Here is a 27,709-nt window from a genome sequence, read left to right on the forward strand (position 1 = left end):
ATGAATAATAGTAGTATGATAATAAGAAATTGTTTGGACAAGAACTTAACTCCCATAAAAATAGAATATATTAATCCATCTGATGGTAGAGTTGTTTCTCAATCTTATCGATCTCATTCAGGACAGCCCCCATCTAAAATAAGTTGTAATATAGTCACCAGTTTCCCGAAAATTGAAATAAAAGGAGAAGAAAGTATCAAAAGTGATGTAAAGGAAGAGGTATGTAATTAAAAATGAAATGTCGAAATCATTTAGATAGAATAGTTTTGATTAATCCACATACATTAAATTATGAATAAATTGCAGTTATCTGTCAAATGAAAATTTATAAAGACCTAAAATCAAAATAATTTATCAACAAAACCATGAATGAAATTTATATGTATAATAATGAAAAAAATTGGGCTCAACCGGGATTTGAACCCGGGACCTCTCGCACCCAAAGCGAGAATCATACCCCTAGACCATTGAGCTTCTATGCTAATAACGTATTTTTTATTGATCTATTTTTTAATAACTACCTACAGGTTTATCTAGTAAATGGCTATTGGGATACAACTAGTAAAGTACCTAATATTATAGCTGACATGCATGTAAATACCAAAGATAATGGTTTGAGCTGTGTTACCTTGAAAAGCGGAGATTTTGATTCACCACGTGACGTTACCAGTCCTAGTTCTCGTGGTTCCGATAGCGGTATAGAATCAGATTGCACAGAAGGAAATCTTTCTTGGTTGTTGAATTATAAAATTCAGGAATTACCTCCTGTTCCAGGTACACATTTCAGTTTATTTATTTTATTTATAAACTATTGAATTTTTCACCTGTTTTTTACTAACATTACCTAGGAGGCACAACAAAACAATGTGTATATACATTCTATTTAGAAATCTGAGAACGAAGCCTAGAGATTAATTTTTGATAATTTAAAGAATTTTCCAATTTTGAACCGAAAAAAATGTAGAAATTTCTCCAAAATCATAAATAGTGGCAGTATACAAAATTAAATTTGCAAAAGAAATGCAGTTATAAAAAATTATTATTATTTTATGAAGCTAATTTATATATTCAAAATAACGGTACTACGTAATCTATTTATTTAATTTTTTGTAAGAAAACTTATGCTTTTAATAAAAACTGCTATTTTCTCTGGGTGCAACTTTTATAATGGTTGGATTATTATATCTGGAAAGCATTCTAGTTATTAGTTTTTTCGAAAACATAAAATTACAATTCTACTTTTGTACGCACTGGTGGATATTCACAAATTTACAGTGAGTTTTTGCAGTGTATCACCATTTTTTGTGAAACTCGAAATGATTCTTCGACCTAGAACAGTTTTACACAGTTTTTAATTTCAATTTGTCCAAGTTTGTATATGTGGAATTTTCCTTATAGAGCATACTCTAGGGCAGCGGCCCTATGTGAGGGCGTGGAGGAATTTCAGGAAAAGCGTCAACAAAAACTGAAAAAGTAGTTTTTTTAACAGTTTTAGTGCTGGCGCCGCGGCGTTTTGAGAATTGATTTTGTCAGGGGTGCCCAAGGTGTGGCAACAGCCCGAAATTCATCTGTTCGGGGATTCCCCAAAACTCGATCGCAACTAATAGAAAATAAAAATAAAAGCAAAAGTAAAAGTCTAAGAAACTATGTGGCACGTTTATCTGCAGAAGAATAAATGAAATTCTACAGAAAATAGACGAATTGCAATTAATTTAAACTAGCACGATATTGAATGCCTAATTCCTCAACTTACAGGAAGGGGATAGTGGGCATGTCTGCCACAGTGCCACTGTCCACCAAAAACGCTACTTGTCACACAATATACAGTCTTGCATTTGCCTTCGACTGTGAATGTAGTTTTATTGCAACTATTATAGCGATTGTGTTGTTGATCAACACCGCCATATCATTGACTAATATGTTGTGATTCAGTGGTTGGTTCTTATTAAAAAGGCTAAATCACAGCCAAAGAAAAGACTTTAATCATTTAACTCAATGCGTAATTTGTCGTGTAGTTCTGAGTGATGATGTAATGCCACCAGGAGTTTGGAACGCAATTTGATTAGAAATCATGCTGCCTCAAAGGACACACCTACTGAATTTTACGTTTCTAGGCAAAGTTGCCTTAAGAAAATGAAATTAAATTACAGTGGAAGTTTTCGAGTGGAAAATGAAAAGACCGTTGAGGCTTTTTACAAATTACCTTGTTGATAGCTTAGGACAAGAAACCCGACACAATTGGTGAATCACTAATAAAACACTGTTTGCTTACTACTTGTATAACAGTGCTCAGTGAAGACAGCTAGAATCAAGTTTATTTCTTTATCAAACGATACAGTCAAACGTAGGATTCTTTGCTTTACAGTGCGATGAAACTACAGACATTAGAAAACAAGCGCAGTTGTTGTTTTACTGTTGATATATAGATAAAAAGAAACTCATTGTAGAAGTATTGTTTTCAAAAAAACCTTCAAATAGCAATTAAAGTAGCGAACATATTTTCTGCTCTTCAAACATTTTTAGAAGCTAATGACATTTCCTGGGAGAGAGTTATTTGAATATGTACCGCTGTAGCTGAAGAGAAGAGGCTGCCGATCGAGATTTGATGAATTTGCTTTAAAAAAAGAGAATCGTAAAATAATTGGATCCCATTGTTCTATCCACAGACAAGCTTTGGTTTGCCAGACTCCCCCTGAATTACTCAACACTACTTTAAACTTAGCAGTTGAAGTAGCGAATCACGTCAAATCCAGGGCTTTGAACACCAGACTTTTTCGAGTGTTATATCAAGAACTGAACAGTAATCAAGAAACACTTCTTTTTTACAACGAAGCTCGTTGGTTGTCCAAAGGTAATATGATTGTAAGATTGTTCAACTTGAAATCATAAGTTGAAATCTTATTGATGAGTTCAAGTGATGAACTGTACAAGAAGTTTACAAATGACAAATTTATCTTTTACCTGGCATATTGATCAGACTTTTTCGAAACAATAAATCTTCTGACCCTAAAGCTACAAAGTCAGAAAAGTACTTTGAAGAACTATGATTCAATTAAGAGTTTTGCTGAGAAGATGGCTCTAGTTAAAGAAATGAAGGACCCAATATCTGAGAATTTTTGTCCCTGGAAAACAAAATTGGAGCCTATTTCGTATATATAAGATCGGAAAACTGACAATTCAAGTTAACAAGAGACCCCTTTCAATTCAACGTTGATATACTACCTGATCACATTAAATAACAAATAATTGACTTGAAATGTGATTCGAAAGCTGAAATGGATGTTCTAAGCATAAATCTGAATATTTCTGGTTTTTATATCTTGCTGTTTACCCCTAACCTAACCAAGTTGCTTGTATAATTTTCATCAACTTATCTATGCGGGGTAACATTTTCTGGCCAATATAAAATTTAAATATTGAGCCGGACTAGATGTAGATGGAAGGTAATATGTGGTGTTTATTTTGTCCAGTCCTCACACTAGTACTGACCAGAAAAAACAGAGAAATTTTTGTGGTTACATTATTGATTCTGATGTTATGATTTTTTCGATGGTTTGTTTAATCATAATTTTTATTTGAACAAATATGATTTTATATTTCCTATGATATGATTAGGCTAATTTCAAAGGTACTCAAACATAATGTAAGTAAATTTATCATATATAAGTTTAAATTATATATAAATTTCTAAAGGGGGGCGTGACCTCACACCAAAGAAAGTATTCTACAACTTGTTTAGTAGGACCGAACTTTGCAAATAGCCGGTAAAGGTCATTGAGCTCAAATTAGAAAAACAGCAACAAACGTCTGATGTGTAATGTGTACTGGTGTGTATATTCAACTGACCAAAAACGATTCAAGTTTATTTTATTGCACCCCGTTACAGATATCCCTTTTGAAAAATTAGCAAGCTTTGCGGTATTCCTGAACACTTGACAATTTGGACTTTTGACAAGTTTTCAGTGCATAAAAGTGATGATGTTTCGTATATTTTTGAAATGATCAGAATATAAATGACCTCTATTGAAAGCTGTAAGTGATTATCTTCTTGAGCATTCAGCTGATGAATTATCACTAGACGAAACTCTAATCATCGCTGGGGGCTTCGAAAATCCAAAGTTATATTTTTCTATTGATAAGAATAGTGTAACCGAATTAAAAGATTGAAATCAAGTTATGATGAGGCTAATACGTGGCTGATACTTCATGTTTTATATGAGTATCAGGTACATCACCAAAATAAATTTTTAGTGAAATTAGTGGATATAGATGTTCTGAATATATTGAATCAAATGCTATACAAGATATGAACGGAATTAGGACAAGGAAATAAAAAACGGGTTATTTCGGTGTCAAAAATAGTAGAAAAACTGAAAACTACTCCGTGTCTACATTTGAAGCTGTTAATATTGCAGCTAAATTTGCAATGATCTATTCAAAAATAAGATCGAGTTCATTCGAACACTTAATGAATTGAGGTTCCAGTTGACCACAACTCCAATAAGTCCGCTTTAGAACTTCCACCAACCAATGTTGCTTTTTACCAACATGTTATGAAGCAGGTGTACTTATAATACTAAGGAAGTAATTATTAAATGTGAGCGATACTCATTTTAGGTGCCTATAAAAACTTCGTTTATGGATGTCACATACTGATTCCCTACCAATACATGCAAGACTAGTGTTAAGCATCTTCTGCAAAGATAATTCATGTCAAAATAATAAATGTGTACGCAAAATTTGCCAGAACATGGTTCCTGTTCGTGATTTATATGATCATAATGAAAAAGAGAATATGAATTCTAACGATTTATTTCTTCTTTTTTATTGTTCTCTCAGATACAAAACAGTCTCGTTGCGCCGTTTCTCTTCATGCATCAATTTAGTACCTATATTTTACTAGTGATATAATAAAATTAAATTCAAAAACAAGGTTTTAATAAAAACCTATTTGAAATTGACTCAATTTAATACCAAAAGTTTTGACTTGGGTCTCTAGTTGCTTTGTATGGAAGCGGCCTACTTGTTATGTACTTACCTACCTATGTATAGCCGCTCTAAGCGATCTCGCTTCTCGCGCGCATTTTAAATTGATTTTTAAAAAATCATATTTCTTTTACTGTGAAAGCTAATGACTCATTTATTTCAACTTTCTGAATGTATGGACCTCATTTTACTTCATATGTGTCTTAAAATTTTTAATATTTCACAAACGTTGCCACAGAGTGAAGTTTTGCACGATTTTGATAATTCCATATTCCTAATTTTTCCGGACAAAAACAAAAAGTTTTTTTGAAAAAGCTGAATTTCTATTAGATGCGCTTTCACTTTAAGAATAAAAGTATCAAAAATCAGAACTTTACATTGAAAACTTGAAATAATACAGTGCTTTATTTTAAGAAAAATGCAGTTTTTCTAATTCGAGCTCAGTGATCTTTACTGGCTAGTGTGCCCTAGCAGATGTTCTCAAACTTTTTTGGTGACGGAACCTTTTTGGAAAGCAAAATACTTCACGGAACATTAAAATAAAACAAATATATCTTTATTTGCATTATTTATCAATAATCATAAAATGAATAGGTACAATGTAAAAAAGATGAAGTATCTATTGAGATGTATGAAACGCTTTCTTGTTTTTCGTCAATTGGTTGATGTCAGGTTTGATAGGAGATAGTTGTAGTCTTATGTTAGGTTCGGCGTCCAGTCTTTTGCGGTATTTTGCTTTCTAGCTGCATAGGTTGAAAATCTTGTTTCGTACACGTATGTTGTTGGGAACGGGAGAAGAGCATTCAGGGCCATTTGGCCAAGTTGCGTTTTTAACAATGACTCCATACTTGTGTTTTAGGACTTTCCTAAAACCGATTCATATATCTCATTTGACATACTATCGGCTTTCGCACGCTGGGTGAAAAAGGAATTTGAATTCATGAATTCATTTTCATTTTTATATTCTATTTCTCGGAAAATACATCTTAAACAATGAGCGCATTGCGAGATGTTGGACCAATTCCTCAAATATATCATAATCATATATCTCTAATGCTAACAAGTCCATTGAATGCCGTACAGCTTTTTATTTCTTTATTACTGAAGGCAATATTTTTGTTACAGACCTGAAACACTGTTTTCTTTTTAAATTCTAATGATAAATTCAATCCGTTGAATCCGCCATAAAAGACAGTCGGAACAACCGAGTTTTATCATACGTCTTTCAAATTAAAAGAAATATCTGTAACGAAAGTTTGTAATTCCACTCTAAGTTCGAATAACCTTCACCTTTGTTGTAAGATTTTGGTGCAACACGTTTAAACCAACTTTTCATTCTTATTTATTAATATCGAAGTAAGTAATTTGAATCTGCAGCAACGACGAGCAGAATAATATAGTCACAACTCGTTCGGTCGAGTACAGTATACAAGTGAGTGGTGTTTCGCAAGATAAACTCGACTAAAACGATACGTATGGACTTGTTTAACAAATGAACGCGTGAATAGTGATGCGTGATGGGATGCGCTACTCGCCGAGAGAAATAGAACGAAATGGATCGACTCGACTAAATGATTTACTAATATACTCGACTAAATTGCAACAATCGAAAAAAAAAATATGGATTGTTGATCGGTGTTGATAATCAGAGGTGTTTTCATTTTTTCTGAAGTCTCGCGGATCTCCCTCAGAGGCTTCGCGGAACCCTTAAGTTTCATGGAGTAAGTTTGAGTATGGCTGCCCTAAAGTATTCTCTACAAGATGATGTAGGTTTAATGAGGTTATACCTCCGAATCACTAAAACTCATAGTAAGACAGAGATTTTACTACTATTAGAACAAAAAAATTCTATGGTAATTCTTAAAATGGTGTATTTGCCAACTGTTTCATTCCAAAAACGAATGATGAAATCTTTTTTCTTCTTAATCTAGAGCAAAAAAAATTAGATAAAGTTCGAAATATAGACTAATACCACCAAAGAATTTATCAAGAAATTCGATAAAAAATAATGTTTGAGCAACAGTTAATATATCTAATATTTTTTCTATTTATAATTACTCTATTAACTAGTTATATATTATACTAAATCGTATTTTAGATGCATCCGTGGCTGAAAGTATTAATCGGAACGTACAGATAGTACAGGAAAGCTCGTCTGTAATACCACAATTAGTACAGGTATATTTAATACATTTTTACATAACGTGTTTGATGAAAATTTACCTTTTAAGGTGCCAACTGTAATAAAAGCTGGTGATGGTAAAAGTCAAGGACACTACTATAGATATTCTGGTCTTAAAAAACCGCCTTTCACGTACACCGAACTGATAGAATACGCTCTTAGCGAAAAAGGAGAATTGACTGTATCTGGAATTTATCAGTGGATTTCGTGAGTAGCTCTTTTCATTTTAATTTTACATTTGAAATTAATTTTTCTCAAGAAGGTGGAACGATAATTTTGATTATTTTTGTTGTATATACATTCTGTGAGCGAATCCATAACAAAAAAAATAATAAAGTAAAGGAAGTAGACAGTTGGGCGAAATATAACTCAACAAGTAAATAACAGATAGGACAAGTAAGCAAATAAGAAAATACTGCAAAAATAAGGTACAGAAAAGTTTAAAATTAGACCGAATTGATATCAAATAGGAGTCATTTATTTAAACCCTACACTTCTAAACTATTTATATCTTATAATACTTAATCACTACAATACTGACATGTATTTCATTATTTCCTTTACCTGATGTAAATGAGAGATGAGCAATCCCCATGATACTTAACTAATTTTTCGATGTTATTGAAATTAAGGCTTATTAGATAAAACATCAAAATGATCAATTTCAGTATTTGATGGAAACGATATGAAAATTAAAAATTCTGTTTCTTTTTACATTTGTATTTGGACTTTGCGACTTCGGATGCTATTTTCGTTTTATTTTTCAATTTGTTTTTAATTGTCCAAATTGTAGTTCATTGTCTTCGACTCCGGGAAGAGCTTTCATCCCCACCTTCCCATCTCGTTCGATGGGATCGTCAGTTTTCTGTACTGCTTACCATAGCTGAAATATTCCACTATTCCCTTTTTACTGGAAAGTATCATACACTTTTTTTCATTGTCGGGTGCTTTTGCTTCAACTATCAGTAGATCTGCTGGGTCCTGATGAAACAAGAATCGTTTAGTGCTTGCCTTAGGCTAATGTTTCGCTGGACGTTGAGCTTCTTTCGTTGACACTTGGCAGTGTAACCAAACGCTGTAGATGTATACAGATGATGGGGATAAGAGTGCCGCTGATGATGTGGAGCTTTATCTTCAGTTCTAACTTGTATCGTCTTGTGATGAATCTGATTAGCCGTTCTTTTGTCTCCCTCAATTTGTCCTCTAGGGTAGTCGACGTGGTTCTGGAACGTCAGTCGATGGTCCTTATATATGGCATTGGTGATCCATATCTTATAATTTTCTATTCCTGGTCTTCCACGTTTCATGCCAGTCGTCAGTTAGGTTCAAATTCTTATTTATTTATCACCGAGATAATACGCCAAAATATTTTTGTCCACTTTTTAAATCGAGATTTTTCTAGTTATTTTTTGTATTTATCGTTACTTTTGTAAATTCTAGCTGAGTGAGTCTAGAGTGTTGTTACTAGGTATGCTATGAATAAATTGAGGACAATGAATATCTTCAACATATGGACGAAGCAGTAGAATGGCCAATTGGATTAATAAGATATAATGAAACAAATTATCCTTTTGTATTCTTTATGATTTCTGGGAATTTATCTAGCTGCAATTTATGACCTCAGTCTAAATAGGGAAGGATGAATATCGAAAAAACATTAACTGCGAAGCATTAATAAGAAACAGGAAAGGCAGAAAGGATTAGCAATAGGCGCCACTTATTCAGTAAAAGGAATACAGTACCAAGAGAAATGGTATTCTTGTATCCATATTTTTCATAGTTTTGAGTCACATCTACGAAATGAGTTGCTTAGGAATTATTTATTGTTTATTACATGATTTACTTTTGATCCAAAATAAGCGAAAGTTTATTTATCTAATTGAATCCACTGAATACACGGTATTTTGATTTTTTATTATCACAATAAAATTTATATTTTGATCGATTCAATTTTTATGGATGGATGAACACGTTTATAGTGACATATATAAATTAAATGGGGTAAAATAGAGGGCGAATGAGGCCTCTTAGTGAAAATGTATTTTGTTGTACCAGTCACCAAAATTACGGGAAACTGTATGACGACGACAGAATCATAATAATTCATGTTATACGTGCATTAGTATACAAATGAGATGAAGTTCACGTCCAAACTTGTAGCATGTAGTAAACGTGAGAATTTCTTCATGTTTTTTGTTGATAGAGAATATGATCTACAATTACATAGATTACAAATTTTTTCGGGAACATAATAACCATTTTTTAGAAATTTCGAACAAACTTTTGTATTAAATTAAACCGTCTGGTGCATAATTGAACGTTTTTCAATTCTTTTCGTGGATTATATTGGCGAATAGTCGATTTTAAAAATGCTGTTGTTTTTAGACAGAATTTTCACTTCGCCAAATCTAACCAAGTCATCTAAATGGTCGGCTAATAAGGTGAAAGTATCTAAGAGAATCTACGAGCACCATTTCTTATGCCGATTCTGTCCGGACTTTATAAATTTTGACGTTTATCATAGCAACAAATGCCATTTGAAACGATTTTCCAATATAATTGTTTTTATTCGATCACATTGGAACAGAAGAAGACTAATTAAGACGGTTATCAAACTTTTCCTTTTCCTCTGACCACGATGATTCATTGCATTGCATGTTTTTAGGTTACGTTACTCGTTTATTTTTAGTTTGTATGTTCTACTTTGAACCTTTACTTCACTTCCACGATAGTTTAGTGGTTGCGTCTTTTGTCATTTGTCAAGTAGAGGAATTTTCTTTATTGTTTGGTCGCTAGTAGTGTCTAGTTGTTGAAATCAGATGTGGATTGTACTACTTTACATTTTATCCTTGGAGGAAATATAAAAATATTTTTATTTACTAACTAATGATAGTCTGATAGTAATATATTAATTTTTTTTTGAAGAATATGATAGACGATAGTAATTCTACAATTTACTCTAAGGTACATTACGTCCTATGAAAAATATAGGTAAAATTGCAGACTATGATATATGTTTTTTATAAACAGCGACGAGTTGTTTATATTATTTTTGTTAGATCTAATTACTAGGAAGATTTTTTTATTTATTTGCTTTTTTTGTTTGCTTTTGATATATATATATATATATATATATATATATATATATATATATATATATATAAATATATATATAAATATATATATTAGAGCTTGTGTAACAGCGAGTTAGTTTATATTAAACAGTTATAGTGAACAGAATGAAATAGAAGAGTACCTAACCAGTGAATTTGAATAAATTAGAAAAGTCACAATGAAGTAGTGAATATTTAATTACAAAAGGAGTGATAAGTTAATTATTATATAAGTTAGTTAAGTCTAGTGTAAGTGGTTAAATAAATTAAATGAGTAAAAAACAGTGTATAAAACTTTATCCCACCGTTAAAGAACAGTTTAAATGAATTGTGAAATAATATAAGCATTACAATACTTATCAACAGTACTTTTTCTATTTATTTGCTGTTAAAGTATATTGAGTATGGAATTAATACAATTAATTGACAGATGCACAATTCTTTAGACTTAATGAAGTTATAGAACTACAATTATTCCATTATATTCGATTTTTAGGATAAATAAATATTATTGTGAATTTCTATGGCAAAAAATTGATTTCCATTCCCATTTTTCTAAATTCTAATAGCTATTCAAGTAGACCACGAACTTTTTTCATACGAATCTAGTTGTTAAGAAAACCTACGAAATATATTTTTGAGGGAGTAAAACCATGTCGTAGTCGTGTTGGAATCGCTAATATACCGACAATTGTCAATATCTCGTACCAGGTACGGCGAATTGCGCCACTTTCACAAGAATTTCAGTGCCATAATAATATAGAGCCCATTTTAGAAGTCATCGAACATTTGAACGTAAAAACCTGAAAAGCGAGCTCCTCCAAAACTATAGTTCTGGGAGTAATTTACGTTTTTATATAGATATAAGTTAGTTTATATTTTCTAATTTTAAATGGTTCTTCTTTAAAATTATTTTTAAGAAATTTGGGACTTGTTATCAAAAACGAAAACATTTATTTCTTTATTGTAAACTAAAGACCAAATAATATTAATATTTTCCATATTTTGAGTGTTGATGTTATTTTAGTAAATTCAAAATCTTTTATTAGAGAAGTTTGAAAATGTTACTTTTCTATTTGGTACTATCAATATAACAAGCACAATTGGACCTATACTTTGTCCTATAACATTAGTAGTTCTTCTGTATACCATACGAACAATTGAAGTGTTTTAACTATTTCAGTCAATTCATTTTTGAAAACTAGTGAAAAATAAGACTTCAAAGACGCGTGGAACAACAACTGTAACAGATGTATCTAGAGAGAAGTCTGTGGTCTGCAGTATAGTATTACGAGAAAAAGTTCTTCATTATAAGAAAAACTGCCGTTTATTATTTCCCTAAACCTGTAACGAAAAATATTAGGGGTGACAATTCACTGAAAGCTGAAAGACTTGTTGTATCGCCTCTACAATTGTATAGTTTCCAAGAATTGTCTGTCTCTGAAATTAGTAGCTACTTTATTCTTGAATATTTAATAAATTTTAGGACAGCCGCACGCTTGAAGTTTTCGAGCAATGAAATCCTGAACTTTCATGCATTCAGCAAGTATGTGGATAGATTTTTCCTTTTCTTAATTACATAGTCTACAGTCGTATTTTTTTGAGCGTCTTGAGGTGTCCATCCTGCTATAACATGTTAAAAGTTTTAATGCGGATTTTCTTTTAATCATGAATTCTTCCTGTCTCTTCTGGTCTAGCTTCCCAGTACTGTCTTCGCTGTAGTATGTTCTCCCACCAGTTATTTTTTTCTGTTTTTTATCAATTTGTTCCAATATTGTAACAGCGCTGCTTCCGCAAAATATTTTTGCTAGTTTGTCTAAATTCCTTCTACTCAGTTTGCTCTGGTACCAACAAGTGTTACTTGTGTCTAGATCGTTAAGTAGGCCTTACTATTCTTAAACCATTTTGGAATTGATTACAGAAGAGCTCAACATTTCAAAGGTATTTAATGCCTTCCATATTTCTTATTTCTTCCTGTTCCTTAATCTCCCCATTGCGTAGGGTTATTCTCAAGCAATTAAATTGTTTGGTTCGAGGCCCACACACTCCTATTTCAGTTCTTTTCGATGCCTCTCATTAATTTTAGTTGCAATGTTTCTTTGGTATAATATATGGACTCAGGTTAAAATAAGTTTAAATGAGGTCTATGTTATATCTAATATTCTGAACTTACAAATACAATGCGTAATAATTTTCAAATGATTTTAATTTAATACAATTTTTCCTGAACAATTAAAAATTTGAAAGTTACCCGACTATAACAAAAAATGTTTTCCATATTATAGATACATACGTTTTGTGGCTACCTTCACCTGTCCATACTATCATCGAAAAAGAAAGGGGCGCAGAGTTTTTCGTTATTAACGTAACCGGATGTGATCAAGCTTCGAACAATTAGCGTGTCTAAACGTTGGTCTCGCACCAATGGCTTGCTCCTTATTTCTGCAATTGATACTAATCCCCATTTTCCCAGGGTACTGAATCGTGTTCGTTATTACAATGAGTATTTCATGTAATTAATTACTCATATTTTTCTAAACAATATTTCTAGTTTATAACAAATAAGAGACGGTATGATGATTATTATATTTAGCATTATTTCATGTTATAATTATCTCTAATAAAGACAAATCATATAAAGATATAACTATTGTTACATTTTAGTTGCTATACAAACCAAAATTAGTATGTGGCAAATAGCAGAAGCTAATGCCAACCGCCCCCCTACACACACACATACACACACAATTATCTCTATTTTCTTTAAGAGGTAAATTATTGAGTAAGATGCTTTTTTAATAGTGGTATTTTAAAATGCTTTAGTTATTGATCTGGAAAGTCTTACTGAAGAGAAAATTCCCGCATGTGATAGGTTACATGTTAGATATGAAAAATGCTATTTTTCGGTGCGGTTTTAGTGAGATTCGTCTTCAAAGTAAAGGTACACCGACAACGGAGGTCAAGGTGGTAAAAGAAACCTTGGTTAAAAGTTCGCACATTGATGAGTGTACTTAATGCAGGAAATTAGGAACGCGTTATTATTAGTGAAGATGAAAGATAGTTTGACCAGGTTTTGTGTGAATTATTGTTAGTTTATTGTGACCAAGAAGAACAATTATCCCCTGTCCAGAATAAACGATACTTTGAATACATTGAGTGGCATGGCAACGGTTCTCAACCTTCGACCTGAAGAGTGATTACTGGCAGGTGAAAATTAACACTGAGGATAAGGAGAAAACGGCGTTTCTAACTGGTAAAAGATTTTGATATTTTGGTCCCCTTAAATATGTAATAAACATCTAATAGGCTAGTTGACTAAATTTGAGAACTTGGTTAATTATATTTTTAACATCTATTTCATCCCAAAAACTATATTTTTAAAAAGAAAGCAATATTTTGTATTTAGAATTTCCCTTGAAAACGCTGAATATTGTCATGACGTCTTGAATGACACCACAAAAAGCAATACAAAACTTCTTCTTATATTTCATGCGCTCCCAGGTGTAGTGCTCTGGAGTTCGTTAGTGTTTCACACTTCGAGAGAATGTGGATAGAGTTTCGTCCTCTGTGCAACAAAGCCTGCACGCCGCATTTTCTCGTAGGTCCAAGTCTTCAGGTGCCACGATAGAACTCCTATTAATATTCGTAGATTGTTCTTACTAAGGTTGATACATTCTACAGATCTACTCTGGTTATAGTTTCTCAGAAGAGTCTTTGCCAGTCTCAGCACTTGTAGGTTGTCCTAATAATTAGTTTTGGTTCTATCCTATGGATTTTATGATATTGGAGCTTAGAGCTCTAATGGCTGGGCTGCTTGAGTATCGGATAGAATGATGATCTCATGTTTGCGATAGTTCCTCGTAGACTCCTATTCCAGTTCCATCTACTGTTTTTGATCCATCAGTATACCATTTAATGGCATTTCGGTTCGTTTCAAAGCTCCACATAAGTGGGGACGCGATTCCCCCTTGTGGGCATCCCCTTTTTGCATTGATTGAAATGGTGTCTTGTCCTACTTTCTTTTCTGCTGTTCTAGTAGTTGTACCATCCAACTGGAGATTGTCCTATCTCCTATATCCCGTCTAATGCTCTTTTGATAGCGTAGTCCGCTGTATTGTCAAAGGCGCCTTTAATGTCTAAGAAGGCACATACTACGTTTTCTTTGTTCGTCAGAAAGTTCTATTTGATATGCAAATTGATATAGTTGGAGAGGTTTCCACTTCAGAATCTCTGCTCTAATATAATTGTCGACAGCTGTTTCCATGGTTTTGAGTAGAAATGAGGTGAGGCTGATTGGTCTGAAGGGTTTGGGATGTGTGGTATCCTTCTTCCCTACTTTACTACACAACATTATCTATTTAGGTAATGTGAATGTAAAATAAAACTAACGTGTTTTATCCAAGAATATTGTGTTAAAACGTCAACAACGACAATGATGTTTTGCGTGACTTGACGTAACACTTTCTGATTGATGTTCGCAGCCAGTGACTTAATGTCTAGTTTTATCAAATATATTAATAATAATTAATTTTTATGAGGTTTGAACTGCTTTTTTATTAACTACGTACCTTCATTTATAATTACAAACTATAAACCAAGAAATTCGCACGAAAGTGGACACAAATCTATTGGGCCCTAAGAAGTTTGCACTATTTCGGAAAAAGTAAATTACTTAGACAATGTAGCATCAGGAGATGGGGTCGAAACTCACACCGAGAAACTGAAAACAGTAAAGGAATGGCCGGAGCCAGGGGACCGAACGGAACTTGAGCTTTCCTTGATCTAGCCAAGCCATTGCATCAGCTGATGGAAGAAAAAAAGGACGTTTGTTTGGGATGAGGCCTGTGAGAGAATGAGACTTTTAAGAAATTGCATTGGATGTAACAGGCCCGTTTTCAGTGATATGGGGACAAATACTCTGTCGTAGTCGTAGACAAAGTTTTCCCAATACTGAACCAATAAGCGACGAAAGTGGCGGAGTAGTTAGTCCATGAAGTCTATGTCGATTTTGTATACTCTTGGAAATTCATAGTGATCAAGAAAGAAACTTCGAGTCATATATCTTACAAGGATTCCTTGGGTATACACAAAATGTATCGGAATAAAGGATTCCTACTATTCACCTCTGAAATAATTTCGAGAATCAATATTTCGAAAATATATTCCACTGTTCTCCAAAGGGAAAAACAACTATTTTCCTGGCTAATGCCTCGACGAATATTGAATTACAACCCCTTTTGTCGATATTAACATCCCCAATGGCTCGCTATTACAAAGAGATTGTGTAGCTACTGACTAGTTTCGACGTTATTACGTCTCATCAGAGCAATTTAACACCCCTCGTTCGAGCTTGAGACCCAAACGGGTGTATTTCAAAATTTGTTTTTTGTCTAGATGTAGTGTTTATAGTCGAATTAAGTATAAATATGTACAAAAAAAATGTGAAAATTCTTATTACGTACGAGGTAATCACATTATTTATAGTAAGATTAGTATCACAATTTTTCCCATCACTGTGATTATATTTGAGGTTATTAAGTTTTTTTCACTTCTACTTTCTAGGGATCACTTTCCATTTTACAAACAAAATGACGACCGATGGAAGAATTCCGTTAGGCATAATTTATCTATAAACCCACATTTTAGAAAGGGAGGAAAAGCAGTTCAAGGTGCTGGACATCTTTGGACTATAGCCCAACGAGATCCTAAGAAATGTTCTCAAATCGTAAGTTTTATAATATCACTGCTATATAAGTATCAGTTAAACTTTTTATTATGAAAACTCAGTTTTTATGCATGGAATACATGACTTATTCCCATCGAAGTAATTATATATTTGTTTTTGAAGGTTATTGTTGTAACAATTTAGCAATCACTATTTATCGTTTGATATTCTTCAACTTGATACATTATTTTAAAGAAGAACACGACAGATGTCTTAGGCTGGTAATTCGCATATGAACTGATATGAGAGTTGGTCTAATTATCCTAATCAATTAAATAAGCTTGGTGAACCTATCTAATGTAAATCATCAACAGTTTGGAACATTTGATTTCGTTTTTTGTATTAAGCATATACCTACGAACCTAAAGTTTATTTTATATGTTTCGTTTTGTAATGATTCTCTACATAGATTATATAATGTTACACTAGAGTCTATTTTGTCCCTGGTTGCTACAGCTCACCCTACAGTTCCAGAGTTCTAATGATCTCGAGTATTTGGGATAATTACTTCTTGCAAAATCCCTGTCTAAGGCATTTTCTGCATTGGTTTGTAATACAAAGACATACTATAATGATATAATCCGGACCTGTACTCTTCCTTTTCTGGTAGTTACAGTCTCATTAGGTACTTTCTAAGTCTGTGTATCATTTGATGGTATTAACTTTATTAATTTAGGTTGTAGATCTCCTTTCCTAGTTTGTACTTACTTAGCAGTGCGATCTACCGATTTTATGACTTCAAATTAATAAAAAGTTTTTCCTTAGAAACAAAGGATAAGTCAGTTCTTCCAAAATGTGTACACAGAATCAAGTTGCACGCAACAGGATATTGCTGAAAGTGAACTACAAGCAGCCACAGAAAGTATCTTGGGAGATATGAATAACGTAAGTAGTAGATAAACTGTTTCTCTTTATTTTACAATTGAAATAAACTATTTTAGACTTACACTGTTGACACAAGAAGTGACAATATAGAAGTAGAATATATACATATCGGTGATACAACTACTGGGTTAGAAGGTAAGATACTTAAAAATTGTTGATTGCGATGTTGAATTTAATGAATTTGTTACATTTTTTTTGCAAAAACCAGTACATAACTTAGGTATGTCCAATATACTTAGGCACTCTCTATTCATTCATAACGTACCAAATTATCACTCGAATCATTAACACGCTTATCAACTATTAACATCAATTTAGTATAAAAAGGTGTACACGTAAAAAATAAAGTAACGCTGTCTTTCCAAAGATTAGCAATAATTTTTGTTATTTTTGCCATTCTACTGCCTCATTTCAACCTTCAATAATATAGATCATCATAAAAGTTGATTCACTTTAACAATGACGTATACGATTATTCTTTTGTGTCGTGATTTTTTCTGTGATGGCGCACTATTGCTAACTTATTTAATATTCTAGATACGAAGTTGGTTAAATCAACAAAGTAGTACTTAGTATTTTTCACGCTGATTAAGATGGTGAAAACAGAAAAACAATTGCTTATACCGTTTTCGAGTAAATCGGAAAAATAGAATATTTTTTAATGTATATTTTTGGCACAAACTTTTCCAAGTTATTTACAGAATATAAAAGCTCCTATACAACATTAGTGTAAATTTCTAAATAACCAAGATATTACCATATTCATCTTTCTATTAAGTTGGCTGTCGATATTTATCTTTTTGACAAGTTAGCGATGTACGTCAAACAAAAAACATCATCATAGAAGCGTATATCATGTGTAGAAAAAATAGTTTTTGAGCATTGGAACGATATGGTCAAATGTATCCTGAACGTGGTCAGCCAGACAGAAGATATTTTCTTAAGTTGTATAGAAAATTCAGAAATAACGAAACTGTTTTTGTAAAGACGAGAACTAAGAAACAATTCATAATAAGTGAACAAGTAGAAGTAAATGTGTTGGCATATTCTGAAGCGTACAAAAATTATTCAACCAGAGATTCAGCAAGGGATACTTGTTTAAGTTTATCTACAATTTGGAGAATTCTCACAAAATTTAAGTTTGTGCTCACAAGAAGATTGATCTTTTCTCAATGGTTTGTAAATATGTGTAGGCAGAACTACAATTTTTTAAAATCCATTTTATGGACCGACAAAGCAAATTTTTCAAATAGGGGTATGTTTAATTGTAAGAACATGCACTATTGGTGTCGAGAAAATTTATTTATTGCTCATCCAAGAAATCCGCAAGACAATTCGGTATTAATGTAGGGTGTGGTTTAATTGGCAGCAAAATAGTTGGGCCAGTTTTTTATGAAGGTGCAGGAGATACGTTGATATGCTATCAGAATATTTGGACGATCTCAATTTAGAAGTACGTAACCAAATTTATTTTTAACAAGATGGAGCTCCTCCCCATCAGGTACGCGAAGTCAGAATATTGTTGGAAAGACTTTTCCAAGGTAGGTGGGTTGCTACAAATAGTCCTACACGTTGGCCCCCTAGATCTCCTAACATAAACATAACCCCACTAGACTTTTACCTTTGGGATTATGTCAAGAACGAGGTCTATAAAAGAAGATATACGAATCTGGCCGAACTTCAAGATAGCATCAGACACATTATAGCATCCATTGACGGTAGACCGTTTTAAAAGCTACGCAACGAGTACTAAAGAATACTCGAAAATGTATTGAGCAAAACGGCGTGATTTTGGCACATTTAATCTAGTTTGTATTTGTTTTTTTATACTGTAATAAAATATTTAGATTATACTTAGTTTTATCTCAGCCAACTTGTTAAAAAAATAAATAAACACAGCCAACTTGTTAGAAAAATGAAGAAGTTGGTTATTTTTAGATTTAGACTAAATGCTGTATAAGAGCATTTATATTATGTGAATAATTTGGAAAAATTTGAGCTAAAAATATACAGGGTATTCTAAAAATACTACTACTTTGCTAATTTAACCGACTTCGTATCTAGAATATTAAGAAAGTTAGTAATGCACTTAATTTGAAACAACCTGTTTATATATGTGAATTGTAAAGAAGTATTTGTCAGCTATATTATGAGCGGTTTCTTATCGGGAAAATATATTAAAATTATTCCACTTTGGTATTTCATTGCCACGTTCCCAATAAGAAACCGCTCCATATATATATATATATATATATATATATATATATATATAATACAGGGCGTCCCAAGGACGAGTTAAAACTATCTGTATATGGCAAAATCATGAAAATTTCTACATTCGGTTTACGGATACGGTCTTTTTAACTAAAATATTTTCAAAAATGGCCGGTTCTACCGGAAGTCGACTTTAAATTTGTTATTTTCAATTGCAAATGTATATCAATACATTTTTGAAAAAATCTACGTAAAATTTTGGTATACTTTTGTCTAAAAAATTTTTTCGAAAAATGCATTCTTTTTGAGTTTTTAATTTTTTTGTAAAAAATTTGACCGTTGCAGAGCCTTATAAATTATTTTTTTATGAGGATACCCTCAAAGATATGAAAATGGTTTCTGTTCGGTTGCTTTTAGCAAGGTCTGACGTATTTGAATCTATGTTAAGAAATTTTTCATTTTATACAGGGTGTTTTTTAATAGAACCGGTTTTTTCTATTTTAATGCATTCAGGGGTGAAAAACAAGGCAAATTTACGTATACTTTCCTATACCTAAACCTTACCTTATCCAGATATTAAATGTTTTCTGTAAATTTTTAGATGCAGGTGTGATCTAAATTTTATTTTGACCCGTTGATACAAGCACTAAGAAAAAAAATATCTTTCTTTATCTTGTCAAGGTCTGTAAAAAACATCAAATCAAATTGTGTTTACTAATCCTATTCCAACTTTTAGTCGTTTCCGAGATTTTTGAGCTTTTAAATTATTATTGTATTTTTTAACAAGTTTTAATTTTTTATGTATACTTTTAGTAGGCTTTGTAATAACTTGTTAAAAAATACAATAATAATTTAAAACCTCAAATATCTCGGAAACGACTAAAAGTTGGAATAGGATTAGTAAATACAATTTGATTTAATTTTTTTATAGACCTTGACAAGATAAAGAGAAATACTTTTCTTCTTGGTGCTTGTGTCAACGGGTCAAAATAAAATTTAGACCACACCTGCATCTAAAAATTTATAGAAAACATTTAATATCTGGATAACGGTAAGGTTTAGGTATAGGAAAGTATACGTAAATTTGCCTTGTTTTTCACTCCTGAATGCATTAAAATAGAAAAAACCGGTTCTATTAAAAAACACCCTGTATAAAATGAAAAAAAATTTAACATAGATTCAAATACGTCAGACCTTGCTAAAAGCAACCGAACAAAAACTATTTTCATATCTTTAAGGGTATCCTCATAAAAAAATAATTTATAAGGCTCTGCAACGGTCAAAACCAAAATTTTACGTAGATTTCAAAAATGTATTAATATACATTACAATTACAGTCGACTTCCGGTTCTACCGGAAGTCGGCCATCTATGAAAATATACAGATAGTTTTAACTCGTCGTGGGACATTCTGTATATATATACAGTGTGTCCAATTAAGTCGGAACCATATATGGGAAAGTTTTTATCCTTAGTTTTCTGAAGAAAAGTTATTCTTCATAAAAAGTTGTGCATGGTTCAAAACCTTCAAAATATGAATTTTTGCTCAAGAGTGAAGTACCTTTATTTTTGAGAATATTGACAATTGTTATCAAAAAAGTTGATCATTATTGAAAATTATTGTCAGATATCCAATATTATCCATCTGCCATGAAAAAATTATTTTTTTTGTGTTTATTAACTTTTCTGTATCATTTGCCCTGTCAAATTCAGGAGATTAGCAATTTCGTATAGAACGATTTGTTATCTAGGATGCACTGACAGCAAACGTCAAATCGCTAGTTAGATTTTATAAAATACAAGAAACGGCGGTTCGGTTAAGTAATGAGGAAAAAATTGAAATAGTGTTGATTGTGGGAGATAATTATAAGACTCATCGAGAAGCAGCAGCTATATTTAACAACAGACATCAGAATAGTAATATTTAGAATTCGATAGTTTCAAAAATTATAAATAAATTTAAGACGTCTAGAAGTGTTCACAATAATTTTAATAAAAAACGCCAGAAGAGTGTTGTCAGCGAGGACACGTAATTACAAGTAATGTTATCTGTAGTAGAACACCCTAAAATGTCATTGAGAAAAAGAATATCTTTGATCCGAAATGAAGTAAGTAGAGGTACAATGGCAAATATTATAAAAAATAACAATTATCATCCATACAAACCCCAGTTTGTGCATACATTGGAAGATAGAGATTATGACAGACGGTTTGAATTCTGCTAGTTGATACAAGGAGATTTAGAAGAGTATCCCTTTTTATTAAGAAATATAATTTTTAACAATGATTCAACATTCACATCAAATGGAACTATCAGTTCACAAAATTGTCGCTGGTGGTGTGACAGTAATCCTCACTTTACCATCAAAACACGAGACCAATATTCATTCATGACCAACGTATGGTATGGTATTTACAAAAATAAAATCATAGGACCATATTTTTTTCGACAATCAATGAATACTGAACGTTATCTAAGTTTTTTACAAAATGAATGATACAATGATTTTATTAGCGGACTATCCCTAATAAACCGTCAACGTGCATGGTTCCAACAAGACTGTGCTACATGCCATACCACAGTAGCTGTGAGGGAATATCTTGAATCGACTTTCAATAACAAAGTAATACACAGACATCCGCACATTTTTTGGCCGGCTAGATCTCCAGACTTGACCCCTCTGGATTATTTCTTATGGGACTCATTAAAACATAGAGTTTACCAACAAAGGCCTTTTCAAAATATTGATCATTTGGAAAGGACAATTACAGAGGCATGTCAGGAAATTACTGCAGATATAATCAAGCATGTATTAAGGGAATTTAATAGACGAACCACTAAATGTTTAGAAAGAGATGGTGGATATGTTGAGGCTTTAGTCAATTGAAAAAAAATAAATTATTTTACTTCCATTTTTTTATTATCTTTCGTTCAAATATTGAAAAATAACTATTTGAAGGATTCATTTGCAAAATAAAATATTATGATATGTATGCATTAACTATTCAATTGCAATGTACATTGTTGCATAACTTAATAATGAACCGAAAGGTTATCATGCCTTTCAATAAAATAACTGATTTACATATGCATTTATTTTATTTATAACAAAAAATATTTTTTCATGTATTTTTTCATGGCAGAAGGGAAATATTCAATGACAATAGTTTTCAATCTTGTTCAAATTTTTTTAATAACAATTTTCGGTTTTGTGAAAAATAGAAGTACCTTACTCTTGGGTGAAAATCATGTTTTTTGACGAACCTCGTATATGACTGATAAAAGTTGTTATCTGATGTTTGCATTTTCACTTTTAGACCATGCAAAACGTTTTATGAAGAATGACTTTTTTCGTAAAACTAAAAATTAAAAAGTTTCCCATATAGCTCCGACTTAATTGGACACATTTTATATATATATATATATATATATATATATATATATATATATATATATATATATATATAATTTAAAACAGGATTGTTTCTCTCTGTAATTATATCAGAGGGACGATGCGGTCGTCGTAAGGTAGTGTAATGGTGCTCTGATTACTAAGTAAACTGCTTTAAACCCGGGTAGATAGCTTCTCGACATTGACGAAGGGATCCATCGTCGAACTTCTACCCGTGGTAAATAGAGTCCGAATACCGACAAGCGACCAACATGGTACAAGAAATTACCGATTGAGTTGACTAGCTTAAAGTCTTAATCTCAATCCAATTGATCATATTTGGGACCAACACATCCGTCTCCTACCTGATTTACCCAAAAGCCTTCTTGATTTACAAATAGCAATTCAGAAAAAAATTCATGACGTTTAACAAGAATTGGTTACAAAACTTATTAGTTTTCTTATTAAACTCACGTTGTGATATCCATTAGTTGTGTTTTCACTTCGTCCAAAGTGTTCTCTTTAAAAAAGTGAAAATAGAGATAATGTATATATTTCAATTAGTTGTTGACAATTACATTCATTATTTCGCAATTTTGTACACGTTCATAACAGGCTGGTATGGTTTGGAATTTCTACCTTGGATTTAAATATAATTTTGAAATAATTATTTTTTTGTCAACAAACAAAACAAAATTGACTAAATCAACTAAATACCACAGCAAGCAAAGCAAAGAACACATTATATTATCAATTGAATATTTTGACAATCGAGTAATGTGTAAGTAAAACTTGGTATTTAATTATAATTCGAAAAAAGACAACGAAGCTCATATGTAACTTAATTAGATAAAATATTATCGTAAAATACATACTAACAAATTTACAGATTAGCAAAACGATAGCTATGCATGAAATGCTAAAGGCTGTTTACTATTGAAAAGTCAATCAGGCACTTTGGTTTGAACTTCTTCATGTCACTAGATTGTGAGGCTTGTCCAAGTGATTGATCCTCGCCCGTGTGAGTTCTGGGAACTCACCTATGACGTGGTCTGCAGTTTTTTCTCCTCCATGCATCAGCGGTATTCCGAGTCGACTGGGTCACTAGTCGCATTTCGTGCCTGTTTAAGTGAAGCAGTTGTTTGATAAGAAGGGCATAACATCCATTTATTTGTGCCTTAGCTCGTTTCATGTCAGGTGTTCACGTACACCTCCGCAGAGTCTGCCTAACTGCAATTCATTAATAATATTTAGCATGTATGCTGTCCTAATGGCATCGGGTTGGAACACACTTTAGGACTTCAAAGGACATAGTGGCGACCGTTCCCATTAACCTTATGATACTAGCTTAAAACTAAAACTATAAGAAATTTATTAGCTCTGATTAAATTATTGATTTTTGATTCAGTAACCATTCGGAGAAAACGTTGTAAAAGTTAACTAATTGTGTGTACGAGTATATAGTGAAATAAAATATTTTCAGAATAATCTAAGGAAGATTTATTGTAGAACCTCTTTTTTTGTCGATAAGGAGGAAAACATACTCTACAGCTTATCTAGATCCATAAGTTATATTTACATGAAACATATTGGTTAGTACCACTGCACTAATGCTTACAATTATACTGTACAAGGGCTGCTACTTACGTTTTGAGAAACAGAAATAAAAGCAAATATTTATAATTGGTTATGGCTTTATTGTTTCTCAAAATATTCTCTATTGAGATTAATACTCTTTTGCATATGCTTGGATTGCTTATTCAGATGTAGAAAAACGTTGACCTCGCAATTTATTTCTAATCTGCGGGAATAAGAAAAGATAATTGGGTGCCCAACAAGAACAGTACGGCAAATGGCCCATCAATTCGATGTTTTGAGATGTGTAAGAGCTCGCATTGCCGTGGTGGAAAATGATTCGTTTCCTGCGACTGGTTTCCCTGATTTTTTCGAACGCTTCAAGTAAACAAATCAAGTATTATTTAGAATTGACCGTTCTATTTTACTATCGTGGCGACATGTCTAGTTAAACTTAAACGATCATTTGCTTGGAAGTTCTTCGTGCGCGATCAACTTTTTTGATTGTTGTTTTGTTTGGGTGCATATGCATAGATCTATGATTCTTCGCCTGTTACGATCGTATAAACGTCTTTTTTGTATTTTTTTTGCACCAATCGACGCGAGCTTTTTTTGAGTCATTTTCAAATTATGCGGTATCCAGCGTGAGCAAATCTTTTTGTTCATGCAATACTATCGTCACATGACGATCTTGCAATATCATTTTACACACATCGATGTGTTCTGATTCAACAGCTGAAGCGAAGTGCGACCGTGATTGAAACTCGGTGGCTTGAGATGGTGCACCATTAAAAATATCAAACTCTATGATGTTAATGTTAGATTTGATATATTCACATCAGTGTTGCCATACCTCAAAACTTAAGTAGCCACCCTCGTATTTCGCATCCTTTGAAGACTAACTTGGTTTTAGATACGCTCCTCCGACAGTGTAATTTTGAGTTTGATGTCGTGTGTTTACTATAGCTAAATTTTGAATCGTTTGCTATATTTAAATTAACGAGAATGTATTCATAACATATGTTTATTCAATATGCATATCTTTGAATACTGATACTATGTGATATTTCATATACGTGTGTGTTTATTATCGGTATAATAATGGACAACCTTGTTAATTTATCCTAGCACTTGTTAATATTTCAATTCTTTTTTAATAGCACATTAAATCGAGATAGAAAAACGCAAGACTAATATTTTTCGTAAGCATAATTTTTTCTTATTTGTACTTTCCCACAGATTTTCTTGCACCTCCAGTTTCCAAACAAGACATTGTCAACGAATGCGGTCTAGGAAACGATATTTTCATAACAGATATAAATCCAAACGTATTGGGATTGAATATAGCTGAAGTAGAAGGCATGACTGATAACTATGAAGACGTTTTCGAATATTATACAACGAAATAATAAATGAAGATTACAGTGAGAAGAATAAAATTGTTTTTGTAAGTCTCGTATACGTGTGTTTGTAATGAATGGTTCAGTTTTTCGTACCATCGGTTTGTTTTTTAATTAAGTTCTTACTAGTTTTATTATTGTATTAACAAATTAAACAAAAAAACTACAGAATACCATTTGAAACCATAATTTAATAACTATTGCAAATAGTTAGTTAATTTTTTTAATAAAATACATTTTGGAAAAATATTATTATGAAATCAATGAATTTTTTAATAGGTATAGTAGGTTATAGTCTATTTTTATGAATGAGACAGAATTAAAATAAGTCGGGGAATTTCCGTATGAAATAACATTTGTAACAATATAATGGATATATTTGGTGTAAACTAAATATTCTCACCTAGTTAACTTGCTTATAACATCCAAACAGGTAAAGGTAAAAAAGTGCAATTTTTTCTAAAATGTTCCGTTTTATTGGTATAGGGGCTTAAACTTTGATGTTTAAACAACTTTACGTTCATAAAGAATAATTCTAATATAAACCAGTAAAAGTATAGCTACTTCTAACAAATCCAAATCAGAATCGGACTCAGAAGATGAACTGTTGCAACCTTACATTTTCTCTTCTTTAATCGTATGCTTTTATCTGCTTTTTCCCAGTTTTCACGCTTCACATTATTTACAGGTTGAAAAAAAATGTTCAACATCACTTATTTTAAAATTATTATTTTTTCTTGGAACTACCAGTTCAATCGGGTTTAGTTAGTTATAAAGGGAACAAAAGAATAAAGTTCTTTTCTCACAGAACCGGGATGGAATTTATATTCTTTGATTTAACCAATTCTGTAAATCTTTTCTCACCCACTTGGTTGTTTTTCTAGTTTCGAGTGATAACTTGCATTATCCGTTACCATTATACTTATAAGAATAATTCTAATATAAAAACTTATTAGTATAAGTATAGCTACTTCTTACAAATCCAAATCAGAATCGGAATCAGAAGATGAACTGTTGAATATTATTCGAACCATTCTTTAAATACCATAATATTGAGAGAATACTCGTGGTTAGTTCTTTACGAATGCACAAAATTGACAGAATTTTAAGTTTCTAGCTTCACTGAAATTTTAGAAAAATAAAAAAATAAAAACTTTTAGTCGCCACCTTTTAAGGGTGATCTCGGAAAGTTGTGGGATCAGGAAATTTTGTTAAAGGAAATACCCGTCTTAATTTCATTTGAGTATTCACCTCCTGGATTTTGTCGCATGAATTTAGAAACACACTATATATCACTAATAAATTGATATTATATTCTATGTGGGTATGATTACAAAGTAAAAGTACAAAGTGTTTTTTGGAACAAAACTTGGGTTGGTGTCCCTTTGGTGTTTCAAAATTATGGTAACCAGGGCCGGATTAAGATTTATAAGGCCCGGGGCTAAAATAATGACGGGGCCCCCTTAAGGAATTCGAAAACCCGGAAAAATTCACAAAATAATATCAATACGTTAGATTTGTGGTATCAACACATCAAAAAATACAGAATGATTTCCAAATGATGGAGCCCTCTTGGACCTGGGGCCCGGGGCTATAGCCCCCCCCCAAGCCCCTAGCTTAATCGGGCCCTGATGGTAACCTCAATAATATACAACTTGGACCTTCTTACTAAATGGCAAAACATACAATCTTATTTTTGGCGAAATTTGTTGGAAGAAATTTTTGGAAAAAAAATATTCTAGCCTATATTGGCAAAAAGGTACTAATCTTATGATATTGCTCTGAAATCTTTAATACACAGGGCTTTTGACATCTCCAAACCTTTTTACATTGTTCTGTTCCACTTATGGTTATAAAAGAACAATAAACGATAGAAAACTTGTATTGGCCCAAGCACATTTATGAATATTTTAGGAAATATTAAAATTATTCTGTAATAATATTTAAAATGGCCGTATTAAGTTTTACATTAGAAATTATGTTTTATTACCCTCTCGTACATAAAAATAGACAATAATATATTTCTAAAATGGAGATTAACGCATGTTATTTAACAAAAATTGTTTTAGTCAAGTAGAACAACAAAATGTACATATATAGAATTCGATTTTTTTTTGCATCTACTTCATGTTTTAATATCTCAAATATGGTAATATTTTTATACATATTCAACTGCAAGTGTCTAGTGTTCACTTTTTTAAAATGTAATAAGTGCTTTCAATAAATATTAAATATCTA

At 32.0% G+C, this 27,709-nt stretch overlaps 1 protein-coding gene and 1 non-coding gene across 2 annotated transcripts; one reads left to right on the forward strand and one right to left on the reverse strand.

The window, feature by feature from the left end:
- LOC130443105 (forkhead box protein A2-B-like) lies at positions 1 to 27,709 on the forward strand. The gene is made up of 8 exons (XM_056777574.1): positions 1 to 219; positions 528 to 774; positions 7,085 to 7,164; positions 7,218 to 7,375; positions 15,844 to 16,006; positions 16,772 to 16,891; positions 16,948 to 17,026; positions 25,311 to 27,709. Exons 1-8 carry the CDS (start codon positions 1 to 3, stop codon positions 25,478 to 25,480), a joined length of 1,236 nt encoding a protein of 411 aa, XP_056633552.1. The 3' UTR covers positions 25,481 to 27,709.
- Positions 403 to 474, reverse strand: Trnap-ugg (transfer RNA proline (anticodon UGG)). Its single transcript has one exon. It is a non-coding gene; the product is annotated as a tRNA-Pro (tRNA).

The sequence above is a fragment of the Diorhabda sublineata genome, chromosome 4, assembly GCF_026230105.1.
Source record: "Diorhabda sublineata isolate icDioSubl1.1 chromosome 4, icDioSubl1.1, whole genome shotgun sequence".
NCBI lineage: Eukaryota > Metazoa > Arthropoda > Insecta > Coleoptera > Chrysomelidae > Diorhabda > Diorhabda sublineata.